At 34.9% G+C, this 19,054-nt stretch overlaps 1 protein-coding gene across 2 annotated transcripts in view; it reads right to left on the bottom strand.

The window, feature by feature from the left end:
- PLOD2 (procollagen-lysine,2-oxoglutarate 5-dioxygenase 2) overlaps nucleotides 1-19,054 on the bottom strand; it is a 96,227-nt gene that overhangs the window by 33,034 nt on the left and 44,139 nt on the right. For both annotated transcript variants that reach the window (XM_059163838.1, XM_059163837.1), the window contains exons 3-5: nucleotides 16,706-16,842; nucleotides 5,545-5,708; nucleotides 2,013-2,125 (exon numbers count right to left, since the gene is read on the bottom strand). In XM_059163838.1, coding sequence (XP_059019821.1) covers nucleotides 2,013-2,125; nucleotides 5,545-5,708; nucleotides 16,706-16,842 — 414 coding nt within the window. The remainder of the gene's footprint in view (nucleotides 1-2,012; nucleotides 2,126-5,544; nucleotides 5,709-16,705; nucleotides 16,843-19,054) is intronic.

The raw sequence follows: 19,054 nt of genomic DNA, 5'->3' as shown, positions 1-19,054 counted from the left end.
GAGTTAAAGGATAAAGGGAATGGCAAAGTATTCATGCTACCCTCCAAATATTTCCACTTCCTTACCTTATGACTAATTCTGACCAGTGACTTTTAGCAGAGCTGAAATATTTTGCTTCTAACCTGGAGCATGGAGCTTACAGTTTGAGACCCTAAGTGTGCTCTCTCTCTGGGACATGCACTGGTAAAGTCTAAGATGGCTGCTCCATCAGCCCGGGTCCCAGGTGAGAACGGTAAGCAGAAACCCTCTGCGGACCTAGAGTGGACGTAGAGCAGGAGAATCAAACCTCTGTTGTGTTACGCTCTTGGGGTTGGGATTATTATTGCAGCATAATCCCCAATCCGCCTACTACAATAGGTTTATAATTATCAGTGTAATCATAAAGATTAATCTGCTTTACAAACTTTATGATTCTCAACATACCAGTTTTTCTGCTACATTTCTCTGTATAATAATACTCCTAAAATTGACTTTATATATTGTTAGAGACTGATGTTTGTGTCCCCTCAAAATTCATATGAAGCCCTAATCTACAATGTGATGGTTGGTATTTAGAGACAGGGCCTTTGGGAAGTAATTAGGATTAAACTGAGGTCATGAGGGCGATGTCCTCACAATAGAATTAATGTCTATATAATAAGAGACACCAAAGAGTTCATATATACTCTCTCGCCCCTTCATGTATGTCTGAATGTGCCTTTGTGTCTGTGTGTGTGTGTCTCTCTCTCTTCAGCATGAGAGGACAGGGCAAGAAGCTGCTGTTGTCTACAAGCCAGAGAGTCTACACCAGAAACGAACCAAGCTAGCACCCTGATCTAGGACTTGCAGCCTCCAGAACAGTCTATGGTATTTTGTTATGACAAACAGACTAGGACACATGCTAACCAGATAAAATTTTATACTGCCAGAGAATCTTTTTTTTTTTTTTAAGTTCAATTAGCCAATATACGGTGCATCATTAGTTTTTGATGTAGTGTTCAATGATTCATTAATTGTATATAACACCCAGTGCTCATTACCACATGTGCCCTCCTTAATACCCATCACTTGGCTACCCTATTCTCTCACCCCCTTCCCTTCTGCAACCCTCAGTTTGTTTTCCAAAGTCCAGAGTCCTGAAAAAAATCTTAAACAGGATTTATACAACTAAAAATATTATGGACTCAGCAGTGAGAGTTCAGAGAAAGCATCCTGAAGCAGAGACAACTAATAAGACTGAAAGTGCATTCATAGTTGAACTACACTGAGAAAGACAAGCATGATGCTTCATGGGCTAGACCTCATGCCAACAGTAGGTCTCTCCTCTCAGATTAAAAGCAAGTCCTCAGGCTTGCTCTGTCAGGCACATAAGTGGGAAAGCAAAAAATTGAGATGAAGAACAATAAACATTTTAAGAATAAACATTTCTTCAGTATTGTCTAATGAAAATATTTAGATGATTAAACTATTTATCTAAGGAACAGAAACAGCTAGAGTTGGAAACTCACCATAAAATATACTTTAAAAAACTTGTTTAGAGTAATACCACCTAGAAATTACACAATTCAGGACACTTGAGAACTATATCAGTTCTAACTTATATCAGTTATATACAGTGAATTTATGAAACATTAACTTACATTATGTAAATATACTAAAAATATTCTCAAATTAGGGAACTTCGGTTTTACTTTTCTCCAAGGTTTCATTTAAATCAATCTCAGGATTATTCTCTCAGGGACTGGTAACACAGCTATTGTCCCTACATTCCCTTCCTTAATAATTATTTCTGCTTGAAATAAAGGCCAACATTTTCTTTCCATATTGTGCATAGCCACATAAATATGTTCTGGTAAAAGAAAAGAGAATTTTTTTTCTTCTAGAAAGGTTATTTAAAGAGAGTTGATACAACTGAGATGGCCCTTTATTTACTATTTTGCCTGTTAACTGCCTAGAATATGGATGCAATGGCTGGAGCTCCAGTAGCCATCTTAAACTAGGAGGTTACATTGAAAATGGGAGCTATTCCATACCCTCTTCAGTGGATCAATGTAAATTTTGGTGTAAAATAGCTGATCATCATCATTATCCTGGAGATTCCATTGTTGAACAATCTTGTTGATATATGGAGCATAACCAATAAATCCTGCAATATAACAGAGTGAGATTAGAGAATTTAGTAGTCAAAGACCAAAGCTTGTGTCTATAAATTCCACTGACCAGTTGCATAGAATTATAAAGCCATTAGGCCTAATCCTTAGGTTGGAATTTTACAGCTCACCATGAAAAAAATGTTATTGAGCATTGTTTGTTTTATATGTAAACTAAAATAGAATGAGTTTTTACTACCACCAACTACAAATCAGAGACTCACATAAACACATTCCCCAAATTAACTGACACAAGAGAGGGAGTAATGTTTTCCAAGGCCCCTAAGGGAAAAAGTTACTAGGAAAAGAATAGAATAAGAGAGAATTTTCTTCTTGACCTTCTAAAATGCTCTTTCTTGAATCCTTTGGAGAGAATTCACTGTTTCTGGGAAAAAAAAATGTCTCTACTACAGTGGTTTTAATATCAGTGCCAGTGATGCTAACAAAATCAAAGGAATGTTGGAAATGTCACTGACTGCAAACATCTCAAAGAAATTCTATATCTAGGCCATTTTGGGAATTTTTCCTTTCCTTGAACTAGTCATTATTGTACCTGCTAAACCATTTTCTGGCAAGATTTTGTGTGTCATAGTCTGGAGAAGGAAGTCTAAAATTGGATTGTTCCCCTTGGCCTTCGAGCATAAGTATTAAATTTGCCACTAACAGTTGTTTATAAAAGACAAAAGGATCATTTTCCCCCTTTTGAATCTTCCTCTCCATTTCAGAAATGCAGCCAAGATGCTAAGTTTCATTGACATGCAATACTTCTAAAAAGGGACCAATTTTAAACTCCTTGAATTGAAAGAAAACCTAATTTTTTATACTCAATATTAAAATTTCCTTGTAGGAATAAAAGAATGAAAAGAAATACGACTAGGAATAATGTTACCTAGAGAAAACAAGACAAAATGAAAACATGCTTAAACCAATCATTGGTTGCTCATTTTTATTATTTTCATCAAACTAAAAAATTCTAAAACACTGAAAAATAGTGCATTTTTAATTCCTATGGCCCAACTACTATGATGAAAAATATGTCCAAGTAGTGACACATAACATTTTCCAAAGGCTTATATTGCTGTTTTTCAAAAATTACTTTCTCTTATCCTTTTTATAAATCTATTTCAAAATTGAAAAGAAATTCCATCTATTTTCAAATTATGTGAGATATATTTCATATGGTTTATATTTTTTTATTAAACTGCCATATTATGTTTATAACATTGTGAAATTTTCCTGGTTAGGAACCATGTTTTCTTTCCATGGCATATATTTTTAAACTAAATGATAAAATCACAAACAAAACTCTTGTCCCTTAAATAACTCCCCATTCATGAAATTACATACACTTTTATTGAATATATTTAGATTTCCCAGCATCACTTTAATTACTATGACTTCAGAAAGCACAAAAACCATGTTTTGATGTCCTTATATGATCTCTTTCCCACTTAAAAGCACCTTTTCCTTAATTAAATTAGCTCATAAAGGCACTCACTTGCTAGTCTTCTGCTGTTTCCACAGCACTGTACATCTGTCTGAAATTTAGATTCTTGAATAAATATATCAATATCTAGATGAATTTACATATGATATTTTATTACATATGTCATGTTAAGAAAGATTAATATATACAAAATAAAACTTCCCCCAGAGGTCCATAGCTAAATGGTTTTTAAACAATCTAGGACATCGGATAAATTAAAAGCTGTGTGTTACTGAGAACCTGACAGTTTGGAAGTAGAAGTTGCACCAATCCATAATTAAGAATTCAGACAGAGACATCAAAAGTGAGCAACAGGGTGCCTGGGTAGCTCAGTGGGTTAAGCCGCTGCCTTCGGCTCAGGTCATGATCTCAGGGTCCTGGGATCGAGTCCTGCAATCGGGCTCTCTGCTCAGCAGGGAGCCTGGTTCCCTCTCTCTCTCTCTGCCTGCCTCTCCATCTGCTTGTGGTATCTCTCTGTCAAATAAATAAATAAAATCTTTAAAAAAAAAAAAAAAAAGTGAGCAACAATCTTAGGAAAGGCTTCATCAGTATATAAAACCATAAATCCAAGAGGAAAGGATGGCTAAGGCAAGGAGGTCGGAGCGACCAATCTGAGAAAACCTAGGTTCTGACTTGAATGTGGAAGTAAAATCCAAAGGTGGTAGATAGATTGGGAGAATAATAAAATGATCAAGAAATCCCCCAAACGATAAACTATGGTTGTATTGAAATGGAGAGAAAAAATGAGCTGAAACTAGCCAATACAAACTGGAATTTAAGGTTTCAGAAGTGCAGTATTTATAATGGGCTGACCAAGTTCCAGGGTACAACTATGGGAATGGGTTGCTAAAATATATTGTGGGGAAATAGAGCTGGCATTGATGCATCTCAGAGAAACTGTATTACTTGCTAAAGGTTTCATTGCTATAAGCAGCTTGAGCAGAGCCTAGAATCCAAAAATGTTGTTACCTCAAGTAGTACTTACTTGAACTAGACTGAATAGCATCAGTTATATACATGCAAATCACCCCCAAAATTTTGTTTTCCCACTTGCAAATTCCATCCAAACCGTTTTTCTAACACGTCCCCCATCCTATTTGGTTACATCTTCTGGTCATATGTTTATATTAATCTCAGTCTAAGGAAAACATTTTGGAGTCATAATAATGTCCAAAGTCAGTTTTATTTTATTTTTTGAAATGAGAGGGAAAAATGTAATAATTTGTTTCTTTAATCCATGATTAAAGCTAATGCAGTACTTTATACCCAGACACTCAATGCCGAACTTTTTGACTAGTGACTCTGATATATTTAAAATATAGATAAAATTAAGTAATGCCTATTTTTACAGCTACGTAATTGTACCTTGCACTTATTCCTAAGTATGGGAACTTACTAAACCCATTATCCTATAGCCAGAAAATTCTCCATCAAACTATGATCAGAAGACCTGAATCCGTGTTGTTTTTCCTTGAACAACTGGATGTCTTTAGGAAAAGTCACTTAAATTGGGGAAACATGGATTTTCCCACTTTCAATCTGGAAATAATATTTATACCACTTAGTTTTGTTAGGAGTATCATATAATATGATATGTGGAAAACCTTTTGTCAATTACAAAACACGCCATGGATTCTAAACTGATATATTTTTTCATAGTAATAAAAAAGATAATGGTTATTTAAAGTTTCATGTCTATAGCTACATATATCAAAAAAAGGTTGTTTCCAAGGACAATGGGGAGGGTATGTGCTATGGTGAGTGCTGTGAAGTGTGTAAACCTGCCGATTCACCGACCTGTACCCCTGAGGCTAATAATACATTATATGTTAATTAAAAAATTTAAAAACTTTCAAAAAAAGGTTGTTTCATCAATCTTTATAATTTTCTGTGACTAGCATTAAACTTCTCTGCCAGTATCTTACCCACCTCCCGAATTCAGGTAGCGTTTCCCAATGTGCACAATGGGATACTTGTCTGCTAGTCTTTTATCTGGCCACAGAATTCCATCTGCTGCAAACACAACTTTGTGGTTTGACTTTTGGAACTTTTTTAGAACTTCTTCTGGACCACCAGCAAATATGACATTAAAGCTGTTTAATGAGGGGGGAAAAAGAAGTTTTAAAATACACTGTGAGAATTTAGGCACATAAACCAAGAAATAGTCACTAATAAAGTTAGAATTTAAAATCCAACCTAAGATTAATACCAGCTATTTACAGAATACTCCCAAACAATTTTCCCTCAAGTTAAATTATATGGATTTTATTAAATTATTCATGTTTACATTACACTGGCAAATGAAGTCCAAACAAAGACAACTTTTCTTAGTACTAGCTTAGTATCCTCCCAAATGAAAATGCTAAAGCAGTGCTTAAAGGTTAAGAAATCAATAACTCGCTATAGAACTTAATAAAATATAGATGCAAAAGAAGCTGCAATTATAATTGCCTAATGACATTTAAAAATTTTTCAATGTCATTTGTACCCTTCCATTATAATGTCTGAAGATTTTATCTTTGATGAAATGTGTTCAACTACTCAATATCACCTATATAAATTTATATTTGAATCACTATTTAGCCTAAAATCTTAAAATAAAAGTGTTTAGACAACTGCATCTTTTTAAAACTCAATATATTTGAAAAAAAAGTCTAAAAGTTGACACTAGAATTTAATGCCTATGGTTTCACTGATTTTTCTGGAGACATTATTGCTCATTGTTCATTCATAGAATGATAATGATTAACAAAACTGGAAGTGTAACAGTCACTACCTGATATGCTTCCACTCCGCAAAAAAAATTCTTTATTTTCGTTATAACCGACAAATTCTTCCGCATCCTTTTTTTTTTTCCACATCAGACCAAAAGTTTCTAAAGATCATAATTTATTGGCCTGACATCCCAGGCAGCAAACAATAAGAACAAACAAATGTTGATGAATTCAGCACCAAGTTTTCCTACCAGCTGATAGTCTAGAGACACTGCTGTGATATGTGAGTGGAGGAGTAAGGAGGCTGTTCCACTGCCTTTGCCAGCCACCCCTGCTCTCAAAGAGCTTGTTAATATGCCAAGATAGTAATAATGCATCAGGCAAGATTTAAGAACTTTCTAGATGTGAATTATTTTATCAAAATAAAACACACTATTGCTCATCTCTAAGTTTTAAAAATTGCTTTAGCAAGAATAGTGTAAGTTTATCCTTGTGGCAGAGATGCTGACTGATCCCATATACTTTCCTGAGCATTTATGTGAGTAATGGAATCCCCCTGTGTTAACTGGGCACATGGCCATCCTGCTAAAGACTACTCTGAAGATAGATGTGGCCACATGATTACGTCTGTCCCCTGGGATGTGGGCGGAACTGGTGTGCTTCTGTAATCTGCAGGTCCTGTACTTTACAAAGGAAGCTGCTTGTCCTCTGTCTGCTCCTTCCCTCTGTTTCTTCTGCTTTCATGGTGAACTACACTTCACAAGTAACAAATACTTGACATACACACACCCTCACTTTATAGCACATTTTTGAATCTTAAAGCAAAACTGAGAGAGTTAAAATGTTACTAATGTGCAACTCAATTTAGTAATTGTGCTCAGCCAATTTTTTAAAAAGTAAAAATAAGGCTGGGATCAGAGAGAGAAACTATTTCTTTTCATTTTATGTTGTTCTAGAGGATTTAAATTTTATGATCTATTTTTTCTTCAGTTACAGAAAACAGTACCTCAAAATTAAAACATGTCTAGATATATACATTTTGATACATAGCTTTTTCTTTCTTCCAGAATCAATTGGCAAGCTTCTGTTAGTACTATTAATAATACTATTAATAACATATTCATAAAGGGACTGAGGCCATGCAATTTGAAGTCTGCTAGTTGGATTTCTAATTTCAGCTCTGCCACATGCTATCTGAGTAACCTTAAACCAGTTACTTAAACTCTTTATGCTTCCATTTCTTCATGTAGAACATAGGAGAAGGGAGCACTGATGTCATCGAGTTATTGAAAAAAAACCAAAAAATTAAGAACAATACATGGCACATTATAAGTACTCGCTGAAGTGAAAATTAACATTATTGTTACTAGAAGAGACTGCAGTAATGAGAAAAGCAGAAGAAAAACTCACTTTTAAGTTTATACCAATCTGTAATTTAAAATAATTTTATTTTTATATACACGTGTGTTAAGGTAAATTTTAAATCAGAATAAATATGTTCTAAAACCTCAGACTAACTTTTCCCTGTTGATTTAAAAAACTGAATCTGACTACACAAAATAATACTTTAAAAATATCAATTTCCTCTTTTTCTTATAAACAAGTACAACCTAGCTCCTCAGTATGACCACTTTATATTTCTGCCTACTAAGATAATCCTATCTTTTCTAACAGGGCTACTTTCCTGAAGACTACCAGTTGTTGATATATGCTTTATAATATTAAAGATTAGGAAAGAAGACCAGTATCATAGGTAATTGAGTCACAAGAAGCAAGGCAAATAAATTAAAACTTCTGAGAGAGAGACTGACCTACAAGTTGCAGAAGAACCCCAATACATTGTCTGGACACAGAAGAAAGGGCTTATTATGTCAGAGAATCACATGATTGGATACTGAGGCCAAATGACTCAGAAATTTTGCAGGTAGCATTGTGTCTTTAGAGGTATAAATACACATTTGGAAAGTGAGAACTTTCTGTCTTTATAATCCTAGTGAAGGATATAGTATCCACATTGTATGTCTCAAACTATTAGCAAAAGCCAGTAGCTTGAAAAGGAGGATTTGTAGCAACTTTTACTTTTATGATTCAGTAGTTTATAAGTATGCTTTACCTTTACAACAAAAACCAATTATTTTAAAGCAAAATGTAAGTGCAAAAATTACATTCACGTAATTCAAGTAAGAATCTGAATAAAAACTTAAGGTTGCTAAAACTTTCCCATCGTATTTTAGTGGCATTGTTATTTCTGTGTTTAAGTACTTTAGAAAAGCTCTCTAAATTGATTTAAAACCTTTCAAAGGGAAGAAAGTTTTTCTACTTAAAATTACTTTGGCCAGAAGAAACCAAATAATCAAATTTTTTAAAAATGCACAACAGTCACAAAAATAATTCTCGTAGGAATTTGGTCCATTTAAATAGGAATAATAAAATTTCTCCATAGTTAACTCTGGTAAATATTCCTGGGTCCTGCAGAAACTATAAGGTCCCACCTTATGTGGTCATATTGAGTTCTCTAACAGACATGTCAGCGTTCTGTCTCCAACAGTTCATTCAAACATTTACAAGCGTTTGTCCTTCTGTGTTCCCTGTTTCTGTGGCACCATCAACCACTCAGTCACCCAAGTTGAAAATCTTTCCTCCAGCCTTGCCTCCTCCCTTTCTACAGCCTCTCTCATCAAATATTTCACCAAATCTTACTGATTCCATCTACTTAATCTATTTAGCATTCAAATCTTCTCCACTCTCTCTAGAAGACACTGGAATAGATTGATTCAAAAACCCTAGGAGCCCTCACATTACCTATCTCCACTCCACTTCTGATAAGGACTGTCTAATAAACTCTCCTGAAAACCATTCCAGCCAAGACTGGATCACTGGTTCCCAACTAGGTCTAAAGCAGGACTCTACAAATAATTACTATCTAGCCTTTTACAGAAAATACTTTTGGCTTTGAGGGCAAAAAAATTTTAAAACAATTTTTAAAGCAATTTTTAAAACTTCATGGGGTTTTTACAGAGATGAGCAATAGTGTGTTTTATTTTGATAAAATAATTCACATCTAGAAAGTTCTTAAATCTTGCCTGATGCATTATTCATGTCTTGGCATATTAACAAGCTCTTTTCTCATTTTGGGTCTCCTTTTCAAGGACACAATTCTGCTGTTGTGATGCACAAGCAGGCAGAAGCAATGGATGTAGCTGTGTTCCAATAAAACTATTTATAAAAACAAGAAGTAAGCTAGACCACGGTTTACCAATCCCTGACCTTGATTCGAATAAAGTCTAAAGTAATCAGCATCACAATAATAACATTCTATTAAGTAACCTGTTCTGAGACCAGACTAAATTATTCGATCTGTCATCTGTGTTTACCCATAATGTTCCATCCACTTAGCACATCTTTTCCCAATTGGGTCCACACCATTCACTCTTGAGGCCCATTTCAAATCTCACCTCTTCTAAAAACTTCTAGTGGATCAGCCTAAATGGAAAAGATCACTCCCTTTCTTTTAACTCCCACAGCTCTTTGCATTTCCCCTTTCATGAAACATTTTATTTCTTGCTCTCCATGCTAGGAATGCCTATTTTATACTAGACTGCCTATTCTTCCTTCATCGACTTGATCCACATCTTTATTTATCCATGTATTCCCTTATGCCTTTATTTTGAAGATAGTAAGTATTTGTTGAACAAATGAATGAACAAACAAATGAATGAATGAGTCATCTCCAGTCTTAACAAGAAGCAAAAGTTACTGGGTAGCCAGAAAAGAAAACAACAGAAGTGTTCCCTAATTTTATTTATTTGTTCCTCCCCAATCCAACAATTTCTTCATCACTGACACAAACCTAAGCCAAAAGTTTTAATCACCCAAACTACTTGCAGAGCAGAGAGCCCAACATGGGGCTCGATCCCAGGACCCTGGGATCATGACCTGAGCTGAAGACAGAGGCTTCAACCCACTGAGCCACCCAGGCGCCCCAATTTAACTATTATTTAAATGTAGAGGAAATTTTTTCATTTAATTAACCCAACCTTTTGACTTTTTATTTTCCCAATATGGAGAGTGACCCGGAAACAAGTAGTAGTGACTCGTGGCCTCACAGGTGGCTAGCTAGCAGCTTGAGTAGTTTGGTGTCTTAGTGCCATTCCTGCCTTGGCTGCCTTCTTTGTTAGGTTACTCCAGCGCTAGCCACTCAGAAAACAGTCTGGAGAAAATGACTCTCCAGCACGGCAGTGTCCTCATTAACTTCTACCTCTACCCAACCTCAGTAAGAATTCTGTACAGGAAATGAAAGTCTGTACCATTTGGAAAAATAAGTCTCCTAGTAATACTTAGTTTTTAAAGTAGTACCGACTTTTTAAGAGCTAATTCTTACCCCTTCCTTCAAAATTCTTGCAGTAAATTTATTTATCATTTTATACTGTGCTTTTATTGTAATGTATTTTGTAAGTTCAACTGAATCAATGTTGTTTAAAAAAAAAAATTATTTATTTTTTTAAGTAGGCTCCACACCCAGTGTGGCATTTGAACTCATAACCCTGAGATCAGGAGTTGCGTGCTGTACTGACTGAGCCAGCCAGGTGTCCCCTGCTTGATAGTTTTAAGTGCCTTTTTTTTTTCCCTAGGGGGAAGGGACAGTGGTTTCATAGTATTGGTTTGTGGTATTATCTATAGAAATATTGACATGTATTAAGATGAGGATGTGATTAAAGGTGTGTTGCTACTTGTGTGCTTCAGTTTCATTAGACTTCAGCCTGCTTCCTCCTCTCTCTCTCTGCCTACTTGTGATCTCTGTCAAATAAATAAATAAAATCTTAAAAAAAAAAAAGTTAAATTTATCTCTGCATCATGAGAACATTTAAACCTGACACATATTAAGTACATAGTAAATATTCAATAAATCAATGAGGGAATTAAAAAAACTTTTAAAAATCCCCCAAACTTATTATTATGCAGCTACAACATGCCAGATACAATATTTATAGAGTTATGGATGGAAAAACATATCCGGGGGCAAGATTTCTGTCCCATTCAGCCCTTTCTTCCTGATTCCAGTTCCAACCACGGGGGCTAGCACCGTATTTTGCACATAACAGATACTTAATACATGTTTACTCAAAAGAACAAACTTCAAGGAGTAGGCAATCTGGTTTGGAAAAAAAAATTATATATATATATATATATATTACATATTATACACACACACACACGTGTATTTGTATACATACATACACAGGCAAATTAACGCCATATGAGAGTATCATATATCAATTTACATATAGACAGATAATATATAAACATACATTTATATATATATAAAAACACCCAATGCTTCTCTTGCATATAACTTATTTCATCTTCATTCCAACATTCAGTAACTATTAACAAGAACATTTGAACAATTTGAAAAAAACAAGTCACTCATTTCCTACAAAATTCCTAACCATATTTCAGACTATTCTGGATGAGCCAGAAGGCAGTGCAATATATTTAAGCGACAGCTAATGATTTCAATCTTCCATTCAAAAAAGGGAAAAAAAGAAAAAGCAATACTAGAACTAAGAACTGTGATACACTTTGCTCTTCTTTCACACTGATATAATGAAATGTTGTCCATTGCTAATGAGTAGGTCCTTTGTGTCGGCACACTTAAATTGTCATCACTGCCAGGAAGGAGGAGTCCATCAAATAAATCTGCCATAGTTGGTTAAAATTATAGTCATCATACTTGGAAAGCTTTGCTTTCAGAAAATTTTTTTTGTGTCTTCTGTATCAACTATGTAAGACAAAAACTGCAGGCATATTGGGTATGTAACCTGAACTATGAAAGATATAAAATACTTATTCCATAGAATAAAATAGATAGGATCTGATCATCTATTAAATGAATAATATAAATTATATTTATGACAACAATAAAATCATAAAAATATTTTTATAAATAATCAAAACAATCAATAAAACATAATCTTTGACAATTTTCTAAAAGTAAATGATTCTAAAGAGACTATGCCAAAATGCAATTTTTTTTAACATCCAAACTTTTGGATACATATTATGTCTTTCAAATTAAGTCTGTTCAGTTTTATTTGCAAAATTAGTATAATGTAAATTCCTTGAGCGTGGGATCTATGTTTATCTTTTTCGTAGTGTTAAGTTTAATCCCTAGATCACAGTTTGTGCTTAAAACATGAGTACTAAATGTAAAGTGAAAAGTCTTTCTACTTACCTCACTTTCTCAACAAAGTAATATTTAGATAAAGTAAAAAAAAAAGAAACATTGGCCTAGATATGGAAGACCAGAAGCATCATATTCATGACTTCTGACAATCAAAATTTGTTTTTCTAATAATTTCAATCTTTGAGATTTAGAAAATTTGGATGCTTTCCTTCCTTTATAAATCATTTTGTTTCTCTAAATGAGTGAATGAATGAAGAAATGAATGAAGAAAATCCATGTAACTGTAAAACAGTTACAGGGCACCGGGTGGTGCAGTTGGTTAAGGGCTGACTCTTGGTTTTGGCTCAGGGTTGTAGAATGGAGCCCCACTCAGCAGGGATTCTGCTTGGGGCTGTCTCTCCCTCGGATCCTCTCCTACTCTCTCTCAAAAATAAATAAGTAAATCTTTTAAAAAAATTACAAACAGTTTCAAAACATCCACTCTATTTCTCCTCTTGGAAGAACTATTCCTCGCTCTTTTAATGCAAGTTTCTGTTAGCTAATATTTATGGATACCTTGCTATTTACCCAGACAATATTTAAATCAGGTACATCCCCCAACTTCACTGAAATAAGGAGAATTAGAATCCAAGATGATAAGTGAATGGAAGCTAGTAACATACAAGAGGTAAGGCATACACATTAACACAGAAAAGATTTGTATGACTAAGATTATCCCTGCATTTTGAAGCAGTGCTACTTATCCCCAATCCATGTCCCAGAACAGAGCCAACTAGAAAACTACTATAATTATGGCTTTACTTTATATTCATTTTAATTCTATATTGACTTCTGTATTGTAACATTTACTACAATTCTAAGTTTTTAAGTTCAGTCTTCCTTACCAATATCATTAAATAGCAAGAGCTTATAAACAGCAAAGTCAATTCCTTTATGTTACCTCAAAGTCATAAAGTTAATTATATTTAAACAAATACTTAAATGAACGGAGGAGTCTCTATCTACCAAAATTCTTGATATTTTCAGAAAGGAAATACTCCTTTTTGGTGAGGCCAATAACCCCCACCAAATAAGTCTTTTAAATATCTCACATATTGAGAGTCTTTCAAAATGTAGCACCATCTGCATTCTGTTTAATGCCATTATACTCAACACCACCAAAAAAACAGAAATTTCTGTTTTGTCCAAATCCAAACTCAAATAATTATACCAACTTTATTTCTAATTACTTCTAAAGAATCTTGGAACACTGAAAAAATGAAACAAAATTTTTAAAAAGGAATTTTCTTAAGTCTAAAAGAAAAAGAATAAAAGAAATAACCAAAGTTTTCATTGGACATTAATCTGATACCCAAAATATTCTACCTCATGCTTATTTTGGGGTCTGGATTCTGCTAGTTTATAATTTACTGTATCTAGTACAGAACAAGCCTGTGGAGATATTCAATTCGTGTCTAATTTACTTTGTTACATACTGGTCTATACATTATTCTAAAAAAACAAAAAAGGAAAAAACTCTGTTTATTATGTAATGATTATTAGATCTGACCATCTGTCTTCAATGTGACTAAAGTAAAAGAAACACATAATTTACAAGGTAATTCTAAAAGTATTGCAATGTGCCTTGTAATAAAACTCAAAGGGCTCAGATACCTTGATTAAAGTGAATTATAAAATCATTATGGAATAATTTTTCTCCTTAAGGGAATATGCAGCTACAAGCTACAATATTTGTCCTCAAAATTGTTATGAGTCAATTCCAAAAGAACTCCTCACACTCCTCAGTTACAAGTCATCAAATTCATTATAATTATTGGTAGTTGCTCTAATTAAGAGAGTGTCAGATTTATAAAACATCTAAATTATATTCACACATATACACAGACATACACACACTACAGTATGAAATAACTTGAAAAAAGTTTGTAGTACTTTCTTATACGAATAGCTTCAGTTTTCATTTTAAGAACCCAAACCCTTGACAAATATTTGTTTATATCTAAATTAAATACGATAAATCTTACCCTACAGAGTACATTTATAAATATCTAGTCTCTTAATTTTTTTTTAAAGATTTTATTTATTTATTTGAGAGAGAGACAGTGAGAGAGAACATGAGCAAGGAGAAAGTCAGAGGGAGAAGCAGACTCCCCATGGAGCTGGGAGCCCGATGTGGGACTCGATCCCGGGACTCCATGATCATGACCTGAGCCGAAGGCAGTTGTCTAACCAACTGAGCCACCCAGGCGCCCTAGTCTCTTAATTTTAAATGTTCATCCAAAAGACAGTTTAGAATACATATTCCCATGGAAGAAATGTTATAAATTGTTTCCAGATTAATTCACAAAAACCTATCTAAATAACACAAGGGATTATTTGGAGGTACTGGAAATGTTCTAAAGGGCATCTGGGTGGCTCAGTTGGTTAAGCAACCAACTCTTGATTTTGTCTCAGGTCATAATCTCAGGATTGTGAAATCAAGCCCTGCATTGGGCTCTGTGCTGGGTATGGAGTCTGCTTAAGATTCTCCGTCTCAGGGTACCTTGGTGGCTCAGTTGGTTAAGTGCCTATCTTCAGCTCAGGTCAGGATCTCGGGGTCCTGGACCTAAGTCCCGCATTGGGCTCTGTGCTCATTGGGGAGCCTGATTCTCCTTCTCCCTCTGCTGCTCCCTCTGCTTGTGTTCTCTCATGCTCTCTCTCCAATACAAAAAAAAAAAAAAAAAAAAAAAAATCTTAAAAAAAAAAAAAAAGACTCTCTTTTCCTCTCCCTCTGGCCCCTCCCCCCAAATAAATAAATCCTACTGTTGTCTTTTTTGTCAAGCTGGATCTTAACATATCACCTGAATAAACAAATGCAACCTCAAGCAGTTTTCAGATATCTCAAAGTATCCCTGCATCTTATTACATCAGCTTCTCCCAAGGCTAAATCTTAGATTGTGAGTGGTGGTGGGAGGAGGTCGAATGGGGCAGGAGGGTAAAGGCGGAGGTTAAGAGGTTCTTCTGTAAACACAAAAGGAGGCTTGGGTGTCTAAAACCATTACTGACACATGTGTGGTAACTTTCACAAGCAGAATTTGCCTCAAAGTCAAGATCAAAATGTACATGTGGCAAGTGCAAGCTCACCAAAATGGTTGTTTGAAATCCATGGTAATTTTAAACCAAAACATACTTAATATTTCATCTGAACAGTTATTATGAGCTTTCTACTCTTTTTCTCAAGGATAAAAAATATATAATAATAGATTCTGCAGGAAAATTGCCAGTATGCAAGCTGATAACAGCTATCCCACATTTCATGTTGCAAGAACAGGTTAGCTATAAGCAGAACTTTATTTCCTTCCTGGTAGACATTAGGGAATTCTAATGAAGCAAGTATACAGAGCCTCTCAACTTTTAATGGTTGATGGCACCAGGACTTCATTACGTCTATTTTCATTTTAAAATTTATGCCTTTCTTATTTATATATCTGCATAAGTTATGGTTTGGGATTTTCAAATTGAGGGAGAGATATAGTTTATGTGCTGCTGAAGCGAACACACAAATTGAGGGGGAGATATAAATAAACTGTCCTAAGTTACAGAGGAAAGTGCATGGGGATTTGAAATGAGCAATCAATGACCAAAAAAATAAAAATAAAAAGGTAGAAAAAAATGGAAGAAAGAAGGTAACAATCACTAATAACTCATGACAACTTGACATTATAAAAACTTGTAGAAAGAAGGTAAAGACGTACAGTGGACACTTGAAATGAGGTAGAAGGAAAGTAAAACAATATGCAAAAAGATATTCACAAATTCGAAAGGCTTTTCTTTTTAAAAATGGGCTTTCTCATTTCTCACTTATAGCTTTTCATGATCTGTTTCTTTCTGGTTGACCAGGATCCACTGAGTTATTCTCAACAGAAAAAGCTCAACATGATCTTTCTTCTACCTCAAGTTAGGATTAAAATATGAATTTCATAAAAATGTTAGCTCATGCCATGTTTTCTCATTGTTGCTTATTCATCAGATTCAATCCATTACACAATTATATCAGACCATGGTTTTATAATCATGAGTAAAATCTACTTTTTAAATAATAATTCCTTATGAATAAAATAATTTAATATATAATCTACAAATATGAATTTTGACACTTTTTATAAATAATTTCATGTAAACTTAAAAATCTATAGAGTATTTCTCTTACCATTCAGTAAACAAAATAACCAAATCCTCTTGATTGGCATAATGTTCCATGACTTCTTTCATTAATCTCACTTTCTGGCCCCCTCCAATACTATTAATTCCATCACCACCTCTCCACTCTTCTCCTTGACCAAGGACCTATAAATGAAATCAACATGTATCACTGAGTAAAACTCAAGTGATGACAGTAACATAAAAGCGAGAAGTCATCAACAACTTGTAGAGTATGACATAGTATCCACTCTTTCAACATTTTACAAAATCACGAAATCACAATGCTACAGAGAAAAACACTTGATGCACAGGTCAGGTCATGATTCTTCAATGTTATCCACCCCATAAAACGCCATTCCTAATTTTACCATTTCAAAAGGAGAGTCTAATCTAAGGAGATCAAGAGATGCGGGGGGGGGGGGCAGCGGCACAGATAGTATTTCTCATATCTTATTTTTAATTTGTTCAGATAAAATAAAAAAGAAAATACAGAAATTTCCATAACACTTTTCAATCTGGCAGCAAATCTGTATGATGAACACTGAAAGCTCAGTAACTCCTGGACAGGGCCCTTGGATGATTTTCCTACTGAATCATATGGGTCATTCAAGGAAAGACAGAGGGCATTAGGTCCAATGTCACTTACTTTACCTTATAAATCTTAAAACTCCCATAACCCTCAAAAGCATCATAATTTATCAATGCAAGAAACTGCCTAAGCACAGTTAATCAAAGTTAAACTTACAGCTGTTCTCCTCACTGTTTGCCTTAGGCTCAGCAGTTGGCTCCCACTTTGGAAACGCGTGGTAACACGGGGCTGCTTCCATAATTTGGTGATTATAAATAATGCAGCTATAAACATAGAGGGGCATGTATCCCTTGAATTAGTGTTTTTATATTTGGGGGGTAAAAATCCTATAGTGCAATTACCGGGTCATAGGGTAGTTCTAGTCTTAACTTTTTGAGGAACCTCCATACTGTTTTCCATAGCAGCTGCACCAGTTTTCATTCCCTCCAGTAGTGCAAGAGGGTTCCTTTTTCTCCACATCCTTGCCAACACTTCCTTTCCCTTGTGTTTTTGATTTTTGCCATTCTGACAGGTGTGATGTGATACCTCATTGTAGTTTTGATTTGCATTTCCCTGATAATGAGTGATGTTGAGCATCTTTTCATGTATCTGTTGGCCATCTGGATGCCTTCTTTGGAGAAATGTCTGTTCATGTCTTCTGCCTATTTTTTTAAATTGGATTATTTGTTTTTTGAATATTGAGTTGTATCAGTTCTTCATATATTTTGGATACTAACTCTTTATTGGATATATCATTTGCAAATATCTTCTCCTACTCAGTAGGTTACCTTTAAGTTTTGTTGCTTATTAGAAAATAAATACTATTAGCTCCAACATCACTAAACCCTGAACCAAATATAAACCTGGCTGGCAAAGCCTATGGGGCTCCTAGCCTCAGATCTCTAGTTGTTACTTGATCACCATCTCTACTGCAGGTTGGAGATAAATGCTACCAAGAAAACTCAAAATTGATGTGCATCTGGATTCATATTGAGGCTAGTCTAGAAGAATTATTAGTCTAGTAGAATTGCTAGTTTTTGTCCTAAAAACTGCTTTCCTATAACCCTGTGTTTGCTATACTTCCACTCCAAAACCCTTCTGGATTTCTCCAATATCACAGTAATACCAGACCCAGCCACATGCAAAAGCCTACTCTGCGCAGTGCACCACGCTAAGCTCTATTCTCTATTTTCTTTCCACTCTATCAGTGTGTCAAATTTTAGTATGAATCAAAATCACACAGAGGGTCTGTTAAAACACAGACTGCTTTGGGGTGCCTCGGTGGCACATTCATGATCCCAGGGTCATGGGATTGAGCCCAACATCAGGCTCTGTACTTAGTAAAGAGTCTGCTTGAGATTCTCTCTGTGCTCCTCCTACACATGACCTCTCTCTCTTAAATAAATATTTAAAAAAATATAGGATCCTACTGTCTCTGACAGGGTCCTGCTGCTAGAGGTTGTGATTCAGTAGGTCTGATAGCAGCCTTGAGAATCTCCTTTCTAACAAATCCCCAGATGATGCTGATGCTGGTGTTCTGTGGTCCACACTTTAAGAACTATTACATTTCATGATTGGGAAGACAGCAAGAGTCACTCAAATGGGCTGGTTCCAAAATTTGACATTTCATAGCTATACACCCTAGGGCAAGTTTTCCTTACCTAGAAATGAAGTAATATCTAGCTTATATGGTTTCAACAGAATACAATATATAAAGTTCCAAACAGCTTCACATATAAGGAATATCCCACACTCTCCCCAGTCCAAACTCTATAAAGATTCCCCCCC

This window comes from Mustela lutreola, chromosome 2, assembly GCF_030435805.1.
Source record: "Mustela lutreola isolate mMusLut2 chromosome 2, mMusLut2.pri, whole genome shotgun sequence".
NCBI classification, from domain to species: Eukaryota; Metazoa; Chordata; class Mammalia; order Carnivora; family Mustelidae; genus Mustela; species Mustela lutreola.
The sequence above is the reverse complement of the archived record's forward strand: the minus strand, read 5'-3'. Positions and strand labels throughout refer to the sequence as shown.